At 40.8% G+C, this 23,873-nt stretch overlaps 1 protein-coding gene across 2 annotated transcripts in view; it reads right to left on the bottom strand.

Annotated features, from left to right (window-relative positions):
• PAK5 (p21 (RAC1) activated kinase 5) overlaps positions 1 to 23,873 on the bottom strand; it is a 308,182-nt gene that overhangs the window by 27,549 nt on the left and 256,760 nt on the right. For both annotated transcript variants that reach the window (XM_023217964.3, XM_023217965.2), the window contains 2 exons: positions 16,867 to 17,652; positions 1,801 to 2,292 (listed from right to left, as the gene is read on the bottom strand). In XM_023217964.3, the coding sequence (XP_023073732.1) occupies positions 1,801 to 2,292; positions 16,867 to 17,652 (1,278 nt within the window). The remainder of the gene's footprint in view (positions 1 to 1,800; positions 2,293 to 16,866; positions 17,653 to 23,873) is intronic.

The raw sequence follows: 23,873 nt of genomic DNA, 5'->3' as shown, positions 1-23,873 counted from the left end.
GCTTTCTTGGAGACTGACATCTAACACTGATATCCTGACTTGATATCTTTAGGACTTAGATCTTTCATCCATAAAAACTTTCCCCTCAGTGCTCTCATAAAATTACTGAAAGAATATTACTCCAAAATACTTTATGTGTTTTCTAACATAATTACTCATGTTTCCCCACCTATTTTAGAGCTCTTAAGTGATAAGTTTAAAAGGTAAATGAGAAAGTGGAAGGTAAACGTTAAAGTACAACAAATATACAGAGAAGAGTTAATTCCTTAACATATCAATAGCTCTTACACATCAAGAAAACAAATGCTAGCACCCTAACTGAAAACATATGATTCAGTGAAGAAAGAAAAATGGCCTATAACCGCATAAAATTAAATTCAGCTACACTAGTAATAAAAGTGCTAATGAAAACAGTAAGGTTTATTCACGTTTAGCAGATGAACAGAGATAACATGACAGTATCAACGAAGCTAGTGAAGGTGAAACTGTACTATTAGTGAGGGTCTAGATTGGTACAAACCTTCTGGAAATTAACACTGTATATCATTTCTCTAAAAACATTTACATATCATTTGATCTGTTCATCTTATTTCTAGGACTCTAAGAAATGATCAGATATGAAGCCAAAGACTTATGTGTAACAACACTCACTGCAAAATAATAAAAGTGACAAATTGGAAACAGTATAAATCAGAGACTGGTTTTAAATATGATACATGTATATGATAGAAGATTACTAAAAGTGTGTTTTGACATGTAGCTAATAGAATAGGTTAATATACTTTATTTTACATTAATAAAAATAAGTAATGTATGCCAATATATGTTATTTAATATTAATTTTATTAGTATTAATGTTAACATTAGGTAAAATTTAGAAAGTCACAAAACCACATACATATAAAGTTACCTCAAATTTATTAAATCAGTGACTGGTTTAATAAATTTGATACAGGTCTATGATAGAAGATTATAAGGCCATTACAATGGTCATTAAATTTATTTTACAGTAATAAATATAAGTAATACAGCTCAATATATTTTATTTGATATTAATTTTATTAGTATTCATGTTAATATTAATTGAAATTTGGAAAGTTATGAAACTACATATATAGAGAATTATCTCAAACAAAAGAAATTTGTAAATAGAAAAATATAGAAAGGAAACACTGAAATATTAATGTAGGCTATTACTTGACTGGGATGTTTGTGGGACATTTTCTTTACTTTCCAAATATTCTACAGGAAGAATCCATTATTTTTATAGTTAGGAAAAATATTTTAAAGTTCCTAAAGAGTAATAGTTCATTGGCAAACTGCCCTGGTCTACTGTTTTAAAAATTGTTTATGGAGGGTATATTATGATATCATACTAGTGTAAAATATATACAAATCCACACAGATACAGTGTAGCATAAGATTTAGAGTCCGCTAGACAGAGATTCAGGTCCTAGTTCTGCAGTCAACCTGCTTGACCCTGGGCCGGTCTCTTCACCTATCTGAGTCCAGGTTTCCTTGTTAAAATGGTGATAATATCTTTCTGTCTCACAGAGTTGTTGTGAGGATCAAACTAGATTAATGCTTAGTACAGTGGCTGACACACATGAAGTACTTTATAGAGGTAACAGCCATATATGCGCACAGAAAAAAGACCGGAACAGACACAGACAGGGGACGCTAATTTTGTCTTTATATTTTCAATGCTTTTCTAATGTCCTAAAACTCACGTGTGTAACTTTTGAAATGGGAAATAAATGTTACAAAGGAGAGAAAGGATGACCCAAACACACCCTTTACCTCATTGAAAAGCAGTTCCCGTCTCTGTTGCTTCCGGAGGTCCATTTTCTTCACTGCAACTTGTTTCCCTGTGTGTTTCTCGGTGGCGATGCACACAATGCCGGTTGAGCCTTCCCCGATTTTGATAAAGTTGTCCAAGTATTCCCTGGGGTCTCCTGGGCTGACCACCAGCTGCAGGGCCGCCCGAAACTGTTCATGGGACACCCTGGAGGGCTGCTGGTCGGAGGAGGAACCCCAGCTGGGCGGCGGGTAGGTGCTGGATGAGAGGCTGAGGGAGCTCAGGTAGGAAGCCGTGGAGATGTACTGCGAACTGCTCTGCAGGGAGGGGTGGTGGTACAAGGTGGCTTTGTGGTACCCAGACGGATACTGGTGGCTGCTTGAGGAATAGCCCGCTTTGCTTTGACTTTGAGGTAGTTTGGCAGGGCCCCTGGGGTAGGTGTCAGACCCTGACAGTGGAGGGCTGAGGACCATCTGTGCTCGATCATAATCCACCTGGGAAGACAGACATGGATAGAGTATATTCACATGCTAGATCTGGATGCCACAGCCAGGTGGTGAGTGAGCTGACCGACAGCTGGCAGAATGAAGATCACCAGTGCGAGAAGAGAGGATCTGGCTGGGGCACCAACAGGACCGGCCACACCTAGGGAAGGGCCTTCTCTGGTACACGTGCACCACAGTAGGAGGTTAGTTCACATGTATCTTATCCAAGGTGTGCTTGCTTGTTAAGCCCTATTTTCTTGTTCAGGAATGCAAAATCTCATCCCTCATTAAAGGATATTAGTTTTCAGCTAGCATTTTGGGGAGGCATTTCCGGGGTAGGAGGCCTTTTCCCATGCTTCTGAATTCAAATACTAGAGGGTGGTATGGACATTTATGTATAACATATGTATAACACAGCAGATGTAGGTACAGGGCAAAACATGGCTCCCTGTGCTAAGGGTGTGAACCACAGGGTGAACATGTGCAATGTTCTCACCAAATAAGTACAAATATAATTGAGAGCGACCAGTCTTTGCAGGGGTATGTGTGAAATGAAAATGAGGCTAGACCCCAAAGAGACCCCAGCAAAGAGCATCCACTCTGACTTGGAAGAGTGGGATGAGGGGATTTTGTGGAGGAGAGTGGGGAAGCCAGGGAGGGTATTACTGGTATACGAAACAATGTGCAGATCCAGCAGTCACTTCCTGGAAAGAATCAGGAAGGAGCTCTGGCCACTCTTGGAATGGCTGAGGCCTGGATGATAAAGATACCACATCTTGTCATGTGGTATGCACCTTGCCCAGGGCAGAAAGTGCTAATCCATCATGCACTCTGTTTTGGAAGATCCCGACGGCAACACAGTGCTGGATACATAGAAGGTACTCAGAAAAGATTTGTTGATTGGATTTCAGGCTGTTTCCTAATGCAGTGCCCCAGAAAGTCTCTGTCACTCTACTGGGTGTAAATGGAATGATATTAACTTATCCTACTCCCCTTCCATCCACCCCAAGGACCTAGATCTACTCTAACATAGTAGTTACAAGCTACACGTACCGATTTAAAGTAAACAAAAATCCATTAAAAATTAAAAATTCAGTTTCACAGTGACACTAGTCACATTTTAAGAACTCAGTAGTCACCACATCACACAGTACACATATAAAACATTTTCCTAATTGCAGAAAGGGCTACTGGATGACACTATTCTAGATGAATTGATTCTTCCCATGTAGCACATTCATTCATTTATTTCAAAAATTAATATTTGAGTAACTATGATGTGCTATGCACTGTTTTAGGTGTGAGGGGGGAGGGTCCACCAAGAGTCAAAATGAATGGCATCTCTGCCCTCCTGGGGTTTATGTTCCAGAGAAGGAAACAGATAATAATAAAGAAAACCAATAAATACACAGTGTGTGGTTCAGGAGTAATGAATAATATAAAGAAAAATAAAGCAGAGAGGGGGTTGAAAGTAACGAGATGAATCTTGGATAGTGTAGTCACAGAAGGACTCTCTGAGGGCGTTCCATTTGAGCAAAAGCCTGGCTGAGTGAGGGAAAAAGCAAGATCCCTCTCCTAAGAGGGATGGTTTGGGCAGTGGGAGTGGCACATGCAGGATTCTGAGGCAGACCCAGGCTTAGTGTTTGAGGCACAGCAGAGGCTCAGCTATAGTGGAGAGTGTCAGCTAAGGAAGATGGATGGAGAAGCTGCCAGGGGCAGATCATGAAGACCTTGGCAAGGATGTTGGCTTTTGCTCCAAGTGAGGTAGGAAGCACTGGGGATTGCTAAGCAGACAAGAGTGACACGGTCTGACTCTCTCTGGCTGTGGAGGAGAGACTTTGGTGGCTAGAGTGGGAACAGGGATGCCAACAGCTTATCACAGTTAATGTGGGCTGAGATTAGGGTAGTTATTATAGATGGGGTGAGAAATGGTGAAATCTCGGGCAAGATTTGAAGGTGGAGCTGACAGGATTTGCGGATGGATTGGATGAGATCTTGAAAGACAGGAATCAAAGATGGCTATCAGAATTTTGGCCTGAGCAACAGGCTATTTAATGAGATAAGGAATCCAGGGGTAGCAACAGGCTTGTGGAGTGTGGTAATCAGCTTCCAAATTGCTCTCAATGACATGTGCCTCCTGACATTCATATTCCCATGTAGTCCCCTTCTACACTGCATTGAAATCAATCTGAGTGATCAAAGAATAAGGCAGAGATGATGGCAAGTTCCTTTGCTCTCTTACTCACATCATTTATTTTGGCTTTCACCAGCTGCCATGTCATGAGGACACTCAAGAATCCTTTGGAAGGACTGGGTGCAGCGGCTCATGCCTGTAATCCCAGAGCTTTGGGAGGCTAAACTGAAGGATCACTTGAACCCAGGAGCTCAAGGCTGCAAGTTAGCTATGATTGCACCACTGTGCTCCAGCCTGGGTGACAGAGTGAAACCCTGTCTCAATAATAATAATAATAATAATAAAATAGAGAGGTCCATGCAGCGAGAAACTGAGGACTCCTGTTAAGAGCTAGCTAGAAATTGAGGCCTTCTGGCAAACAGTTATGTGAGCCATTCTGGAGGTGGGTCCTCCAGGTCCAGTTGATCCTTCAGATGACTGTATCCCTGGTTGATGTCTTGACTGCAACCTCATGAGAGATTCCAAGACAGAACCAATCAGCTAAGCCCTCTCAATTTGTGACCTACAGAAACTGTGAAATAGTAAATGTTTGTTATTTAAAGTTTAGGGGGAAATAGTTGAACAGCACTATTTTTTGCTTCATGAGGCAGTGTGTTTTAAGCCATGAAGCTTTGGGATAATTTGTTATGCAGCAATATTGATAGCTAATACATGAAGGAAAATTAAGAATTCTTTTAGCCATGTTAAGTTTGAGAGAGTGATTAGACATCTAGGTGGAGGTGTCACTTAGGAGACTTAGACATGCCCCAAGTCCAGGGAAGAGTTAAGGCTAAAGACATGAATCTGAGAGTCATCAGTGCTTAGTTCATATTAAAAGTCATGATGCTGAATGTGTAAGAGATGGTCTGAGAACCCCAATTTCTAGATACCAGAAATAGCAGAGGGATCTTGCAGAAAGGAGCAGAGAAGGAGTGACCAGTGCTACAGGAAGGAAACTAAGGAAGCAAGTTGTCCTGGAGCCAAGAGAGGAAAGTATTTCAAGAAGGAAGGGCTAATGAATCCTGTCAAATGCCACTGAGAAGTGGGATAGGGCATGTTGCTCATTGGATCTGGTGACATGGTAGAGGCAAGCAGGTGTTTCAAGCTCCAACCCCATCATGTTGCATAAGAAGATGCTTATTCTATCACATCATGGAGCAAGAACTGCACCCAGTGGGCTCTTTAAAATTGCTACCATAGCACCGTTCTCAGTACCCCCACACTGCCCATTGGTTCTACAATGACAGTGCCTGGCCTGCTGAACATTGAGCAATGCAGCTCTTCCAGCTTCAAAAACACTACACTTTACTAGGCGAATTCACCACTCAGACAGCCTTGGCATTAACCAGCAGGAACCAGGGCAGCTGCTAAGCTGCCCTCCTGCCCTGGTTGCAGAGACAACACATGCTTTTGAGGGGCATAGGGATGAATTCTGACTTTGATAATTTTAGTCAAATCAGTTTCTCTGAGTCTCAGTTTCCTTATCTGTAAAATGGAATAATAATAATAATTACTTCCTTTGGTCATTGTGAACTCTAAAGGATCAAATACACATCTAAGTATTCAAACAATGACTGGTCAATGAGTTCTACTTGGTGTTATTATTACATAAAGTGATGAGACACTTTATACAGTAATGAGAATGCAAAATAAAATAAATAGTAACTGCAATATTATGAAACTAGCTAGCATTTATCGAAGACATACAATGCCCCGGTGATATATATATTCCTATACATTAATACTCAAAGCAATAAGACAAGGTGTCTTTAGTTGTAATATATTGAACAATGTATAGTTAAAATATTCAAAAACAAGCTGATTATTTTCAAAGCCTCTGTATTTGTGCTACACAAGGAAGACGTGTGTGTGTGTGTGTGTGTGTGCGTGTGTATGATGGAATGGGGAGAAAGAAGTGTCAGTGTAAGTTAAATAACTGGATTCTTCCTTTAATAAGCTCCAGATTAGTCAAGTCTAGGCTAGTCAGCAAGGCAGGGTGTGAAGAGAAACAGGGTTTTTGGCTTTTATTTCTGAAAGTGTGTCCTGGGAGCCATCACATGCCAGTATCGCCCTGTGTCTTCCTTGGAGGACTGGTTCCCATACTTTCAACGAAAGAATTCATTCCCCACAAGCATGTATAATTGATCTCTGAATATATATTAAAAATGGGCAAGTTGCATCCTGCAGGAGTCACAAACACCGCTTTGCATTAATTTAGGCCACTTTTCTTCCTTATCACCTGTCAGTAGCATTATCAGAGTCCACCCTTAACAGCCGGCGTATGGCATAAAGAAGAAGCCTGCCTGCACCAAGGGGACAATTTCCAGGCAAAGACGGAATGCAGAGCTCTTTGTTGAAAGCTAACCATCTTCAAAATTAGGCCATGAGACAAAAAGGTATTGTTGTCTTTCATGGCTGCTGGTAAGAGGCGCAGACTCTTAAAGAAGCAATAGTTAAGGAACAGCCAGTATCACAAGAGACAATTTTTTGAATAAAACTCAAGGCGTACTCATCAGAGAACGAACTGTTCACTTTGAGTGAGGGAACATGGGATCTTCCCTCAGAGGACAAAGAGCTGACTCTGTGAAGGAGAAATGCATGGGTGACCCCATTTGGGGCCACCAAGGTGCTGAACCATTGCCTTCTGTTGGATCTTAACCCACATGCGGGTTCCATGATGGTGCGTACCACCGGCCCACACACTTTCGACAGGTCTTGTTCTTTTTATTCTGGGAATCATGCAGGGGGCAACTAAATCCCATTTCGTGGTTGATAAAATGGAGGCACAAGGATATAAAACTGCCCCCAAGCAATCCAGGGCAAACAGCTCCACACTTAGGGACGACATAACCTATTTTATCTGCTGGGGTCAGTCTTTCACTCCCAGTGGGAGGGCGCCCAGCACAGTGGCCCACAAGCCGGCTCCCTTGCCTGCCTTGGCGTTTCCAACCTTCGTTGTCACCTCCCTGGTCTGTATAATCAAGGCTGGGCATTCTCTCCTCACTAAAATACACAGGGGTTCCCCTAGGAGCCATCGTGGGGCCTCTTCTGTCAAGCAACTGCTCTGTTAGAAGTATATTCTTGCAGTAGTAACAAATATTTATAAGAATAATGATGCTTGATATTTGTTGAGTGCTTTCTACATGCCAGGGACTGTTCTAAGCACACTATGTACATTCTTGCATGTAAACCTCAAGTTGGACAATTAAATAAGCTCTGTAATTCCTCCATTTTACAGATAAGAAGACTGAGGCACAGTGGGTTTAAGTAGGTCACGCAAAAGTCTCAAAGCTACAAAGAAGGGAGAACTGGGGTTCAAATCCAGACAGAATTGCTTCAGTACTTGGGTCCTTGATAAACTCACAGAGACAGGCGTCAATGATGGGGGTGGGAGGATGTGGTCTTAACAGAGGCAGGCAGAGCGGGGGATAAAGACAACCACAGAGATAAAGCCTGGTCAGAGTGTTTCACTGGGGGCCCAGATGTCTGGGCAGCCTGGGGAAAAATGCAAGAATTGGACCAGAACATGATGGATGGTAATGTCTAGGAGAGGGGATGAAAGACAAATTAAGGGTTTTGTTTTGTTCTGTTTGTTTTTGGCTTGTTTGTTTTGAACAGTTTTGGCTTAGAGAAATGAGCTCAAAAAAAAAAAAAAGTAGTCATCACAGCAAAACGAGTTGATTATCTATGTACATCATTCATCATTTTCCTTTTTGTTTTGGTCAAAGCGGAAATCTGCATTGTTCCAAAACCACTCAGGCTTTCTTTTGTTAAGTTCTTTCAAGGAAGAAAGTGCAAACTTCCTTCTGTGATGAGACCTCCTTGCCCTCTCACATCGCTCTTGGACTTTCATAATCATGTAAGTGTCCTGTTCTAAGTTGTCTTTCTCATGATAGCCTATATTTGGAAGACGGAAAACATAAATGATGAATTTGTTATTCCTACTGTTTTACACACACATGTTCATGTATGTGAGAAAGATGTCCAAAGCAGTCCAGCTTAAACTGTGCAATCTTTTCTATGACCTGATTTACAAACACATTCTAGAAAAAAAAATGAGTAGGCTTGAAGTCCATATAAGCAGACCTGTCTTTGGTATTGTGAAAGGGATTTGGGATCTGATTATTTAGTGAAACCACAATGCAGTGGAATTGGACCGGTGAAAGGAACGACATTTAATAAGTAAATCCAATGTATCTCTCATCACCCATGATCCAAACCATTTCCAAAAGATTTATGTACATGGTTTACCCTTGCAGACCTTACAGCAAGGGCACGGGGTGCAGAGCAAGGGTGGGAAACTGCAATGTAAGAGAAAAACAACAAAGGCATTCTTCCCATCCCTCCAAAGAGAACAGTGCTGTGATTTTGTGAATGAGTAACTCCTTACAAAGGAGACCATGGTCTGCAAAGTTTTCAGGGGGATTTCCATATGGCATGATGTAATGAGAGAAGGTCAGATCAATCGTCTTGCAAATTATCATTCAGGCTGCTAAACTGCTTAGCTGCAGGGTTACCAGGTCATTAATTGTCATTGAAAATTGGATACATTTTAACAAGGAATTCTCTCTACAGGAATCTTTAGAAATACTGACAAAATGAACAAGGAGTTGTGATTGTGATTTCCTCTTTTTTTTTTGAAATGGCTAATAACATAGACTTGTTTTTTAGCTTCTGGATACATTTTTGTATACCATATAAATTAATTCTTTAAAAACTGTGCTTTGTCATGTCTCTATACAAACATGATCAAAAAAAAAAAAAAAAGAGCAAAAAAGAGAGACTGTATTATATAAGGGAATAAATAATCCCCAGTTAACAACTCAGCCAGACTACCTTTCTACAATGAGCTCAACATCTCTAAAGATAGGGTCAGACACAGGCTTGTGATGTATCAAAATTATAAATAATTATAGCAATGAATTCGTTTAATCAATCAATTTCACCAGAGGTACGCTGGGGTGGACGGGGCATAAAACTCCACACAGCTATCAATTGCTCCGATTACAGCTGGCTGTCAGCCAGAATTCCCCTGATCCGTGTTAGTTAAATGCACATTAATCTGAATTTGGCAGTGTAATCAAGGTCCTAACTGAACTGTGAAATTGAATTCTGCAGTAGAACATAATTTGACCATTTTATGCCAAGGCTGGGGGGAGAAAAGCTTGGTGAGGGAAGGGTGGGAGAAAGAAGAGAAGGAAAAAAAAATCCTGCAGCAGCATCTATTTGTCACTGTGGCCTTCTGTTCTGAGGGCAGGGGGGCCATCTCTGGAGCGTGCTCTACTGGGGTGTGTGGGCACGGCCACGGTGTGGGTCTGCTCCCACGAATGAGGACCTAGGAATGTTGCATGAAAGATGGTGAGTTTCAGGGAGTGGGAGGCAGCTGGTTCCAGCGCCTGAATGTGGTGCTCCAATACACCTTTTCGGAGCACAATAAAACAAAGACTGCTCATCTCAAAAATGAAAACGCCAGGCTGGGTGCTGCTTGCTCTCCATAAATCAAATGCAAGATAAAAGTGAATCACAGTCCTCTATTATCTGAGCATGGAAAGGACATCTTAAATGGTCCTGACTTGACTCAAAGGAAAATTTAACAGGACCGGGCTTGGCTTTGGGAAGGGAAAACGACTGCTTGTAAGAAGTCTGGAGAGAATCATTAACTCACATTCTCTGTAGGGACACGATAGAGACTGGCAATTAGGGGAATGGGATTCATTAAACCCTGTGACTCATCTGTCTCTCTGGTTGTGCCCTGCAAATGCACACTGAAAGTTGGACAAGTCATGACCCTACAAACAAGCAAAGCCTAGCTATATGAAGCATTGAATAAATCTGAGATGTGCAGGCTCAGGCATACGGGTATTCCAGGCTCTTCCTCCACCTCTGAATTGGTGTATCCAATTAACCCCCCACAGTTGCTGCTTCAAACTCCAAGAATGCATTTTCTATTCAAGAGCAGTGAGACAGACCAGATTGCTCTGGCCTGCGATCCGTCATCGCCTGCAGGGATGTGGAGGGACTTTTCGTCTTTGGGGATTGGTTTGCGGCCTCAGAATATTGTTCAAATATGTCAGGGCCTCCGAGAGAGGTAGGGACGGACAATGCCAGGTTAAATTCATTTTGTTTTTAATTTGGTAATGGGAAAACCCATTCATAATGTCTGAAATACAATTTACTTTGAGTCACAAGAGCATTTATGGGAAGAAGTGTCCATTCATATGCAAAGGACACCTAAAGTCTCCATCAGAAGGGACAGATGTTAGAGATAGCGCACTCAGTCAGTCCTTGGATATTTTATGAGCCTTAATGAACACCCTACAGGTAAAGAAAACAAATCTAAATATATCCATTGTTATATTAAGGGATCAAGTTCTTCTCTCTTTCCCCCTCAGATTTTTGGTGTAGCCCATCATTTTTCACTAGCACTGTCATTCCACAACCCATCAAGCCCCGAATGGATCTCTGAACGGAGTTCTGCAGGGATCCTCAGTAGAAAAGAAGTTGCTGTTTTGTTGTTGGAGCTGTGGTTGAATCTGGGCATAGCAAGTACCACAAAGAACAGTGAATCATTAAATTATTGATGCGGGAAGACTGGGCCCACTGGTTCAAGTGCTTTTTCCTTCCAGGGAAAGCAAAGTGATAGCTAAGCAGTGAAAATACATTGTATTGTTGACCCCAGAAGGAAGTGCTGGGAAATCACACCATCCTTTTCTTCCCACCCTTTTTTGCTGTTGTTTTGTTTTGTTTTGTTTTGTTTTTTTAGACAGGGTCTCACTCTGTTGCCTAGGCTGGAGTGTACTAGTGTAATGATAACTCACTGCAACCTTGAACTCCTGGGCTCAAAGGATTGCCTTGGCCTCCCCAGTAGCTAGGGCTACAGATGTGTGCCACCGTGCCCAGCTAATTTTTAAATTTTATTTGTAGAGACCAGATCTCACTATGTTGCCTAGGCTGGTCTTGAACTCCTGGCCTCAAGCGATCCTCCCATGTTGGGCTTCCAAAGTAATGGGATTACAGGTGTAAGCCACTGCACCTAGCACATCCCTCATTCTTCACTCAGAACTTCTTACTACGCCATCTGTTTGGGATATCCTAGGCTGCAGTTATGGTCACTTTTCCTACCTTACAGAGATGGCAGGGGTGAAGTGGAGGGGTTGGTTGGATATGTATAGCTATGTCAGTTCTTGCTTGTTTAGCCTCTGGCTTCCATGCAAGTCTGAGAAGTTTATTTCCATTCTAGAGAGGAGAGTAATCACTGGGGTGGCACTGGGGTCCTCAGGCCAGCTCAGTCGCTGAAGCTTCACATGGCGGTGAGCAAGTCACACAGTGACTCTGCAACTCTGGCCTTCTGAGACTCACATTTCTGAAGTGAGAGCAGTTGTACTTATAGGCTGCACAGAGTGACAGAATTTGTTCCCATATTTTGAAAATATGTAAAAGATAGCACAGAGAGAATGTTCCTATGGCTGGTGTTAGCTGATAGGGTGATGTGTCTTCTAACCAGAATATTCCTGAGACTAATGACTAACACTGAGTGCTTGCCATGTGCTAACTCCTTTAGGCTTATTAATCTTAATCCTCAGGACAATTTCGAAGTAGGTACTGAAACACTTTACAGATGATAGAACTGACGCACAGAGAAGATCATACAGCTAGTAAGGGCTTGAATCCAGGGAATCTGATTATAGAATTTGCATTTTTCTGTAATGGGTGAGAAAATCTGGATTATCTTTTAAAAAATCAAACAAGGCTACCGCTTAAGGTTCAATAAATGCATGTGAGTCCCTTAGGGATTTCTACATCTAATGCTTCCTTTACAGCCCATAGTTCCAGCTTTTACCCACAGTTTACACTCTGGGTGACATTAAGGAACTTCTCAAGGATTCCATCCTACCAAGAACAGGAAGAATAAACAGCACTCCATGGGCACTGCAAATCCACCTGTCAGTCACCACCCATTCTTCACCAGCAAGGTGAGGCTGCCTGTAGGATTTGTGTCTGGACCTGAAGACTTCATGTCCACCTTTCTGCCCTGGATTTTCTTCTGTGGAAATGAGAATATTCTGGAACACATAGACTTTGGAGCCAGTAGGACTTTGTTTGGAGTCCTGATTCAGTTATATTCAGTTATTTGCCTTTATAAACTCGGGGAAGTCCATAAAGATTTGGAGTCTCAACTTCCTCAACTGTAGAGCAGAGGTGATCCTGAATTCTTCTGGAATTGCAAAGACTAAGTTGAGTCATGTTTGCAAAATGCTTAGCACAGTGCTTGGAACACAGTAACCCTCACATCACTGCCACCATTCATCTACATGCTCCACAGGTAGACTGATGTGTAGCCTACTCATATTAGTAATTAAGATGCTGTAATTTATTAACTTACTTAACCCTCATACTATATAATGAGACATGGGCCGTCTTTATCCTTATTTTGTAGATAAAGAAGTGGAAGCACAGTTAAGCAACTTGTTCACCCAGTTAGTAAGTGGCAATGTCAAGACTCAAACCCAGGCAGTTTATCTCCAAAACCTATACCCTTAACTGCCAAAACATGCTTGACAAATGATAGCTATTGAACAGTTGTCCTTAACTGGGCCAAGTTTGCCATCCTCTGCCTGTAGGACATTTGGCAGTATCTGGGTATATTTTGGTTGTTATGAGTGAGGGAGGGATGCTATGGGCGTATAGTGGAGAGAGGCCATAGATGTTGCTAAACATCCTATCATGCACAGGACAGCCTCCCTCAATGAAGAATTACTAGGTCCAAAATGTTCATAGTGTCAAGGTGGTGGACCCCGCCACAGAGAGAAAGGGGATGATGCAACCTAATTGTGAAATTAATTAATTGCTAATTAACTGCTAATGCAACTTCATTGCTTCAGGTATTAAAAGGAGCTTATAATCAGGCAGGTTGCAGGCTTTGCACCCTCAGAAGCTGCCCCTGTGCTACTGGAAATGCATGCAATGTCTGGTGAAAGGCTTAAGCCCAAAGAGTTGAATCCCAGCTCTGCTGTGAGCACACTGAGCCTCTCAAAACCCGTTTCCTCATCTGTATAAAGGGATGAAGAATTCTTGCCTTACAGATCTGTGAGGCTCAAAAAAACATGGCATGTATCTGGTACACAGCAAATGCTTAATGAACTGGTGGGATTTTTATGCTGGGGGCTTCTCAGTGGCTGCCGCAAGGAACGGATGTGCTGGGCCAATACAAAGACACAAGTAGGTGGCTGCCTGGTCCCTGGAGAGCACAGGAATGAGCAAAGTCAAATACATGGTGACAATTTCTCCAGCTAGCTTCCTTCCCGGGAAGGCAGATTTGTCTGCAGGTGAGGGCGGAAAGCATTCTCTCTCCACTTCTGGCAGTTTTTATTTTTATGGTGGTATGGTGCTATACGGTTTTTGTCTGGCTTTGTTTCCCACCCGCCCAACCCCAGGGTTTCATCTGCTTAGTTCCAGCAAAATACACTTAAATGTAGTGAGAGGAGGCCAACATCAACAGACTCATAACATTCTTGATTCCTGTCATGCTAGCAGGGAAATTAAGTAGGTAGATAACATTGAAGGAGTCTTTTTTTTTTCCCTGTGGGTTAACATTAATCTTTTCTTTTTCTTCAGGACAAAATGTAAAACTGTGTGTCAAACACACACACGTGCATGCGCACACACACACATACACACGACCCTCCTCATTTCTGCTTCATCTGGAGACCTACACAAGTTTTGTGCTTCCTTTTATTTTTGGAGGTGAGAATATGACCCAGCCTCCTCTAGGAGTCTCTGCAATGCAAGGCCGACTCATCTGAGTCGTGACCACTATTTCTTCCCTCAGCTGGAAATCCAAATGTGATTGGTACTTTCTAAGAGTACAGTTCTAAAGACACAGACAGGGACCTTGGTCTTTTTAGAGAAATGTTGTATTTTTAATCAAGTAAACGTTTTAATTACTAACCTGCTTCCCACCTCTTGTCCTCCCACAAAACACAAAACCTGCTCATGAGTCTCTCATGAGTTTCCTGTGAAACATGGAGCAGCAGCTTGCTTCTTTGTATTTCTGATTATAAGGGCTGAACACCCTTGGTAGAAGTTCCCATGAGTGAATATGCAGTTTTTTGTTGGTGGTGGTGTTTTGGTGAGCCGCAATAGTTTGTGCATTGTTTCTGGGCTGGCAGAGCCAGATTTCAGGGCAGGTCTGCCTTGTCTTATACTTGGAAGTCTGCAGGATAGAGGGAACCTGCAGGGAATTAAAGTGAATCACCCCTCCCACCCTCCTTCTTCTATCACTTAAAGTTCTGGTGGCCACTGGGACTTCTCACAGATTTTCTTGGCAAATGCAGTTGAATCCCCGAAATAACATATATCCAAATAATAGGAAAATATTGAGCAGAGAGAAACACCAGGCTTGAGTTATTGTCCTTGTTTTGCAAACAACTAACTGTGAAACTGTAAGTGTGTCATGTGGCTCTCTGGGCCTCAGTTTCCCCTTCTAGGAAATGAGTGCGCAGGGATTGCTGGTGGTGACATTAAATCTCAAAAGCCCATGCTATGTGAAAATGTGGACTCAGGGATACCAGTTCATCCTTAAAAAAAAAAAAAAAATTAAAAAGAGAGAAGACTGAAACTCCAAATGAAGAGTTCTAAAACTCTTGACCTCTAAAACTATTTGGACTATGGACATGTGTAGCCCACCCAATATTCATTTCCAACATCCAGGAGGAGCCAAATAAGCCTCCAGGGCCAAAAAGCAGCATCATCTGGGCAATGTTTTCTCTGTGACTATGACCCCAAACAACTCCCTAACACACAAGTAAGCAAGTAAGCTTAACATGCAAGTAAGCCACACACACACAAAATCTTAGATAAAAAATAACCACCAATGTTCAAAGCCTGAGGATGTAACTCAATTCAGCTATCAAACATGTTAACTTATTTATTCCATATCACTCACAGAAATGCACAAGTGATATGCACAAGAAATGGAATAAACTATCATGTATCATGAGGCATGTGCATGACTTCAAGTAGATTTTGCTTGTGGTTAATTAGACCTCTTTCCAACAATCACCCTGGCAAGAACACAGGAGGAGAAAGCAGTCATGATACCCTGAGTGTGGGTGTTCAAGTACATTAACACTACGAGATAAAAAAACACCGTCACTATGTGAATTTTAACTGGAGGAACATATCTCAGGCCTTTATTTATCAAAATTTGTTTTTAGTTTTATATCTTGGGAACTAAGGCGGCAGCTTTTTTGTTTCTTCTAAAGAATGGCTGAAGTAACTCCAACAATACACTTAAATGACTTCTCCTCAACATCTTGGATGAGGTTAATGAGAAATAAGAAGCAAAGGAAAAATATCAACTATCTGTAATCAATAAAGCAGGTGAATGCGGGCAGGCTTGGCTTGCAGAGTTTTCTGTGCTGCTCACCAACCTGTCGAGAGTTTGGTATAAATAAGGTACATGACTGCCCTGTGAGAAGGCGTGTCCCTCTCACCTGCTTCAAGACCTCTATGTAATCCACAATCCACACCCAATGCTCCATGTTCACTTTTGCTGGACAGGTAAAGTAGCAAAAACATTTCTAAATGACAGGGAAGAATAAATCACTTGCACATTCTCAAAGGAAGTTTCCAAGACTTTAGACCTTTGGACCCATAGACCTTTGTCTGTGATTTAGTTTCAGTAACTTCTCCCGCAGTGATTTCCAAACTTTAGGATATCATGGACCAGTCAAATTTCAAAGCACACTTGGATCTGCTAACATTTAAACAAAATTTAAAAGAGGAATTACAACAAAACAAAGTAAAAAGGAGACAAAAATGGTCCAGCGGTCCAGCAACCATCTGTCACCCCAAAATTTCATACAAAAACCAGTATTTCAAATCAAATATAGTAAAAAGTACATACTCTTAATATGAAGAACCATCCCCCGAGTTGAATAAAATTAGCTTTATTTAAAAATTACCATCTCATCCTGAGTTTCTTTCCTTTCTGGCAGGTCCATGCAAACTTTGCCAGGATGTAGGAACCACTGTATGACTCGATCTAATGCTCTATGATTTTATATGACTGATCCACTCCTTAACAGGAAACTTAGCAAAATACAATCACATCATATTTATTACTCATATATCAGAATATCTTTCAAATAAATAAGTTTATTTGCCTTTTAATGAGAAACCAGGTAGGAGGGCCCAAAAGATAGGTTTTGATTTTAATGAATATATATGCCTTATCCTAAACCTTCTGCCCTGGTGCCTCACAAGTGGAGACAGGGTGGGTTTTGATATTAATTTTCCCTTAAAAGGCAAACAAGTACTTGGCAATCTGATCGTATAAAAAGGTCGTGCCAGCACCACCCTTGTGGAGGTTTTTGTACACTTCAGGGAAAGGAGGTAGCAAACGTTACCTTTGGAATGCACATTGTGGGCTCGGACAAGCGAGGGTAGGTGTAGGAGTTGTAGGAGTGTCCTTGGGGATGGGTTTTAAATGCACTTGCTCCAAATGGCATCATCGGTTCCTGGAGCCCGGAGCCTGACCTGGACCTCTGCCGCATGGCGGGCTGGGGGCTGGTCTGATTCAGGTAGGAAGACTTTGGCCTCCTGTCATAGTCGTCCAGGCTGGGTCCCCATTCACTTTCACTGTAGGCCAAGCTCTCCTTGGAGCACCCACTGGTCCCTGCAGTTCTAGAAGGTGTGAATTGGAATGAATAATCCAGAGGGGAGCTACTGGAGGCTCTCTGATACTCCCACTTGAGGTCACTATATTCACTTGGTTTGTTCAGTGAGTCCAAATGTGAGTGATAATCAGCAGAAAATCTGGCAAAATCGGATTTCAAAGGCTTCATCTCAGAATAGTAGGCCTCCCCGTGCTTCATTTTCATTACGTGCCCATTTTGTTTGGCTGCATGGCTGCCTCTATAATACGGATCCAGATCGTCCCCATAGAGACTCCTCTCCCTGCACTTTTCGGTCGTGTAGTCAGCAGTAGTATCGGATTCGCTGGAATACTGGGAGAAGGTGATGAAGCCATTTTCTTCCGCGTGGCCTGGACCGTGGCTGGAGGCTCCCTGATCTGGGGTGGGTGGGCTTTCTTTCCTTAGGGAGTTGGAACGAGTCACCGAGATGTTGTCAAAATCCTCTAGCAGGCCGTTGATGGAGGTTTCCTTGCAGGGTTTGTTTCCTCTAACGATTGTCTGGGGATAATAAAAGGAATATTGTTTAAGGAAATACTGTTTAAGGAAAATATTTCATCGACGGCGGCATCCCACCCCCACTCCATCCAAATTAAACTACAGAAGGAAAAAGACCCCAGGAACACTTAATACAAAATGACAAAGAAAAAATTGTCGATTGACTGCAGTGGTGAAATAAATCAAATAGTAGACAATAATCTCAAATTGCAATTTTTTTCCTACCTATCTCAATAGAGACATCAATTAACCACCAAAAAGCCACGTAGGAGACTACATAGGCTATCACTGTTTCATTTACCAGTTTACAGGCAAATCCCTTCCCCCTACTTCTTCTACCTAAATAATAAGCCCTAACCATCTATCGCTGAGCCGATAATTATAATTTAACACTCTGTAACTGTTTGGCAATAAAAAATAATATTTATTACTGTTTTACATTCATTATTCAGATGATTTTCAAAACCAGAAGGCATTGTCACCCAAGTATTAACATAACTAGAAATGGGTGTACATTTTTTTACCCTTATATGGAAGACACATAATAACTGAAGTTATGAATTTTATAGATGAGGAAGGCACTTCCTGAAACTGTAATTAGGAAACAGCCTGAAGATTATTTGTGTGATTTATGATGAAATGTGATATTCTTATTAAGTATATATACTTATACTATACAGCTTGTTTGCTATGGCCACACTTCTGTGTAACATCATCGCTGAATCTTGGGTGGCTTAGTAACGATGGTTGCACCTGGATCTTAGTGACAAATTGTTCCCTTTAATGAACCTAAATAACACAAGAATACCAGGAACGGAAAGACATCGCAAACCACTTACAAAACCGTCAGCCGTTCCTTGACAATGACAGGATTCGAAGGAAAATATGATGGGGGTGGATAAAAGAACAAAGTGTTGTGACTTCAGACTTTCAGGATTTTAGGAGAAAAATACCTTTGAGCAACTAGCAAGGAGTTCAAAACCATCTTGGATGGTACAATAGAAGACTTCAAACCAGAGGAGGAAGTCAAAGTTGTCCTGGAGCTGATGTTTTATAAATCTATCCATGGTGAAACAGACTTTATTTTTTTTTTTTCTCTCAGAGTCCTGGACTAATGCTTTTGTTCTATACCCTTTTCTTTCAAATACATTTTTTGTTCTAGAATACTTTTAGGTTAACAGAGAAGTTGCAAAGAGAATACAGAGTTCTCACAGACTTCTCATCCAGTTTCCCCTTCTGTTAATATCTTGCATTGCTATTAAGGAAACTCCATGTTCCTATAGATTTCATTAATTTTCTCCTAGCGTTCCAGAGTTCCATCCAGGATAGCTCATTACATTTATTTGTTATGTCTTCTGAGTTCCCTCTGATCTCTGATAGTGTTTCAGATTTTCCTTATTTTTTGATGACCTTCACAGTTTTGAGGAGTACTGGTCAGGTATTTTGGAGAATGTTCCTCAGTTGGGGTTTTCTGGTGTTTTACCCATGTTTAAACAGAGGTTATTTGGTTTGAAGAGGAAGACCAGAGAGTAAAGTCACATTTCATCACATGATGTTCAGGGTACATATCATCGACATGACTTAGTAATGATGATGTGAGCCCTGACTACCTGGGTGAGGTTGTATTTGCCAGGTTTCTTATACACACAGTCACACTCCCCTCCCCTAGCTTTCCATATATTGTATTATTTGGGAACAAGTCAATAAGTGTAGCCTCTACTCAACGGGCAGGGATTTAAGCTCTGTCTTCTGGGGTGTGTGTGTATGTTGCAGGGTATCTATATGAAGTAGTTGGAATTCTTCTGCACAGACTTGCTTATTTGCTCCCATTTACCTACTTATTCAATGATCTATTTATCTATAAGGATGGATGGACTCATGGTTATTTATTTTATACTTTGGGTTATAAGCTAACACTATGTTATTTGCCTTGTTGCTCAAGTGGTTCCAGCTTCTGTCACTGAGAGTTCTCTCAGGCTGCCTGCTGTGTCCCTTTGACAATCCCTCTTCCTTTTATTTTTCGAGCACTTCCTGACTTTCTGTCACGACAAGAAGCTCCAGGTTTATCTTTTATTTTCCCTGCCCTTCCCCCCAAATCAGGCATTTCTCCAAGGAACCCCAATAGTATTAGAAATTAAGATTTGGTTCCGGGAATACTCATTGCTACTGGGTGTCACTGCCAGGCCTCAGCAAACAGAGCTCGGAAATAATATGTTTGTAGACTAACTCATGAATACACTCACACACCTATAATTATATCTGTCCATCTGCATCTATATTAACCTAAGCATAAATCCATATTAATGTCTCTGAATCTGATCAAGTACCACATAGTTCATTCTAGCCATTTCATTACTTACCTGTAACTTCACTCTGTAACGGTAAAAAACATGGGCCCGACCATCTGCCATTCATTTGCTTATTCAGTGCTAACTGTTCAGCAGTTTCAGATTAACCCACTCTACCATGAGAAACAACTTTGTCAACTCCAGTACAGTGTTTACATCTAGTTCTTTAAAATTACTACACACTTAGAGTTTCCATTCAAAGCACTGTTTCCAAAGTTCCTTAAGTTAGTGTCTTCTTTCCTGCACCCCCTTCAATGAGGTTATGTAATATATGTGTAGCTGTTGGATTCTTTGGTCACGCTCTGCATTCTATCCCAGGATCCTCTGATCTTCTGGTTTAGTTTTTGTTGTTGTTTTTTGAAACTGCATACATTAGTTAACTCTCTGTGCTGCAAAGCTCTATGGGTATAGACAAGTGCAAAGCATCATGCATTCAGTGTTAGAATGCCATACAAATTAGTGCCACCAGCTGCAAAAATATCTCCTGAGTTTCCTCTGTCAAACATTACCCTCTCCCCAAACCCTTGATATCACTGATCTGGGTTCTATCCTTATTGTTTTGTCTATCCCAGAATATCATATGGATGGAATCATACAGTCTGGAACCTTTCAGTTAGCCTTCTTTCACTGAGCATAATATAGTCAATGTTCACAAACTAGTAGCCTAGTCTCTCTCTTTTTTTGTCTATTCCTTTTTTATTCCATAGTGTGGAATTCATTATATGGAATGTAGTCATTGTTGAGGGTGGTGCATAAACTGATGGATTGATTGCCAAAATAGGGGATGCTCTGTTGGAGCCTCCCTTAGAGAAATAAAGAATCATGTATATAATCTGGGACCTTTCCTCAGAGGAACAACCTCCATGCTCACCCCACAGATTAACTTGGGAGAAACAATAACTGTGAAGAGGAAAAGATGAGCAGTCTTGGCAGAGGAAAGGATGAAACGGCTATAACTCAGCCTTAAAAATATCAAGTCTACCTCAACAGCTTCCTATTTCATTTCAGTTGTATCTTCCCTGTTTACCACTTTTTTTTTTTCTTTTTTTGAGAAAGTCTTTTGCTCTGTCACCCAAGCTGGAGTGCAGTGGCATGATCTTGGCTCACTACAACCTCCACCTCCCGGGTTCAAGTGATTCTCCTGCCTCAGCCTCCCCAGTAGCTGGGATTATAGGTGCCCACCACCACACCTGGCTAATTTTTGTATTTTTAGTAGACAGGGTTTCACCATGTTGGTCAGACTGGTCTCAAACTCCTGACCTCGTGATCCACCCACCTTGGCCTCCCAAAGTGCTGGGATTACATGCATGAGCCGCTGCGCTTGGCCTTGTTTACCACTTCTCTATTTTCTCACGGTGGCTTTCAAGCCCCCTTAGACATCTACTCTGCTACCTTCTATGGATTTAAACTCCTGATCTCCTTTCCTATTCAATAATGTCTCGCACTGTTTTTAAAGAAAACAGAAACAGGTTGTTTATATCACAGTGTATCAACTAAAAGTTTTTCCTTTTGGACAGAAATTATACTCTTGCACATTTTCTACTCTCTCTCTTTATGAACAAAAGGCAGGTTACTCAAACAAAATGTTATCAGGTATTCATGGTTTCTCCAAAAGTAGCTTCCTGGTATATTTAATCCCAGGCATTTGTGTTGACAGATGTGCCACATGGGTAATGAGTGTGAGGGACACCAAGGTCTTAAAGGGCCTTCGGAATCACTGGACCTACTCAGGTAGTTCTTTAGCAAAAATCTTATCTTATCTAGACTTTCTCTGAACTTGATAAACAATACTTAACTATATTAGATTTTTTCGTATTCAATGTTACGTTTAGCTCTATATCCTAGAAAAATATTATTTCTTTAAATTCTATCCATCTTAAACAATATTCCAATTATTTTTTCTTGTCTGCCCACCATGCCTTACCATCTCTGAATACACAAAACACTCAATCTGGTACTATGGAATCATTTCCAGCATCTTAACTTTGGAAAGAGTCTAGGTCACCTCTTCTTTTCACTGAGTAAAACCTGAAACCTGGAGTTGACTTTGCCAACAATATTTAACAAACCTGGGATTTGAACCCAAGTCTCCTTTCTCCCAGTCTAGGTCTCTTTCTATGGTATGCTTTAGACTCTTTTGAGCTAAACAAAATAGTATCAGCAAGCAATGCAATGTTGGTGTGTGACATCATGACCCAGCAAATTGGCCATTGGTCATTGCAGTGCATATTTCTATCACGCACTCCACTCTCAGAAATTAGTTGTTGAATGTACAGAATATGGATAATTCCAGATTCCAATTTCAATTTCAGTACACACTTGCTATGTAATTTAATTTCATTCTCTATTTCATTACCTGTTCTCTTATTGGTGATAGAGATATTATCACTTGATGGTATTTAGTGATCCCCTTCCCCCTGGAATTGTAGATGCAGATGGAAGGAGGGGCTACAGAACAGTTTTAAAATATCCTAATGCCCTCAATGACAGAAATGTGTAAATATGATATGAATTAAGAACATTTTGACACATTCATCAATGAAGGCTAGGAAAAGCATGAAGATTATTTTAAAAACGATCAGAGAAAAGCTAAAAGTCTAGGGAAAGTTTCTGGAAGAAGAGAACTATGAAGTGCATCTAGGAGGAAGCAATAGATGTAACTAGAGGGAGGGAAAAAAGAGATAATCACCAGCTCATCATTTACTGGACAACTGAGGCTCAGAGGTGATCTGTATGCCTTAAGATGCTACCATCTTTGGGGTCGGGATGACAATTGTGAATACAGAAGAAAGGCTCTCTGCTCATATCGAGTTAGTATCCCAATTATTTGTTTGGAATTTATGTCCAAAAAACCTATAGTTCATCTTCAAAAAATCAACGACTGGCTGTGATGGGGGTGGACTGTTAGTGTTGGAAATTCACTATAAGGACACAGATAATTTAGAAGGAAAAAAAACCTTCCCTGTGTGATTCTTTTGAGATAAGAGCATTATTGAATACCTCCTTTGGAAGTTCTGGGTTCCTTAAATCTCCCTATTTTTACACTAAAACCCTTCCAATTTCATTCATGAGTTGATTGGGTAGACTTTAAGCTAACACTTCATTTTTGAGAAATACTGAAATAATAAAATTTACATGTCAAAAAGAGGCATCTATTTATCCTAAAATATCTACAGATGGCTAAAAAAGAGAACTATAGTATCTATGTGTCTAGACCTATGCTATCTATAAATATTTTTAAACCACTAAGAACAACATAATGAAGGCCTATTAAATAGAGCTTTTTCTGTCATTAATTGTGCTATAAATATCTTATATTTAGGAAATTAATAAACAAAAGGAATAAATAACAATTTCATAGGGATTTTTGTCTCCCAAGTGTGTTCATTAACATTTCTATAGGAGAATAGAGGGTCACCATTTCATCATACAAATTAATGTGTGGCCTCAGAACTAGGGACCTGCCATTTCTGTGCACTTGTCACCACATATCCAGAGAAAATATTAATACTGCTATGAGCTAAATGCTATTTAGAAGAAACGATAAAGACTACCAATTTATAAGAAACATTGTTTAAAAATGTAGTATTTATTATCGTTATTTTGTATCTTAGGCTTATAGCACTTATGAGATAGGTAATATTAAGTGTTATCTAATCTTTTTAAGCCAATGTCTCTTAATCCACAAAGCATTGAGACTAGATCCTTACCTCGCAGGGTTAATGTGATTATTTAATACAGTAATATGTGTAAAAAACTTGGCATGATTCCTGACATATACAAAGTACTTTAAGTGCTAGTCACTTAACTATTGGCTGGGGTGGGGTGGGGAGGGGCGGTGTTAAATTTTACTTTTAAATTTAGGTTGATAATAAA

This window comes from Piliocolobus tephrosceles, chromosome 20 (genome assembly GCF_002776525.5).
Source record: "Piliocolobus tephrosceles isolate RC106 chromosome 20, ASM277652v3, whole genome shotgun sequence".
Lineage (NCBI taxonomy): Eukaryota > Metazoa > Chordata > Mammalia > Primates > Cercopithecidae > Piliocolobus > Piliocolobus tephrosceles.
The sequence above is the reverse complement of the archived record's forward strand: the minus strand, read 5'-3'. Positions and strand labels throughout refer to the sequence as shown.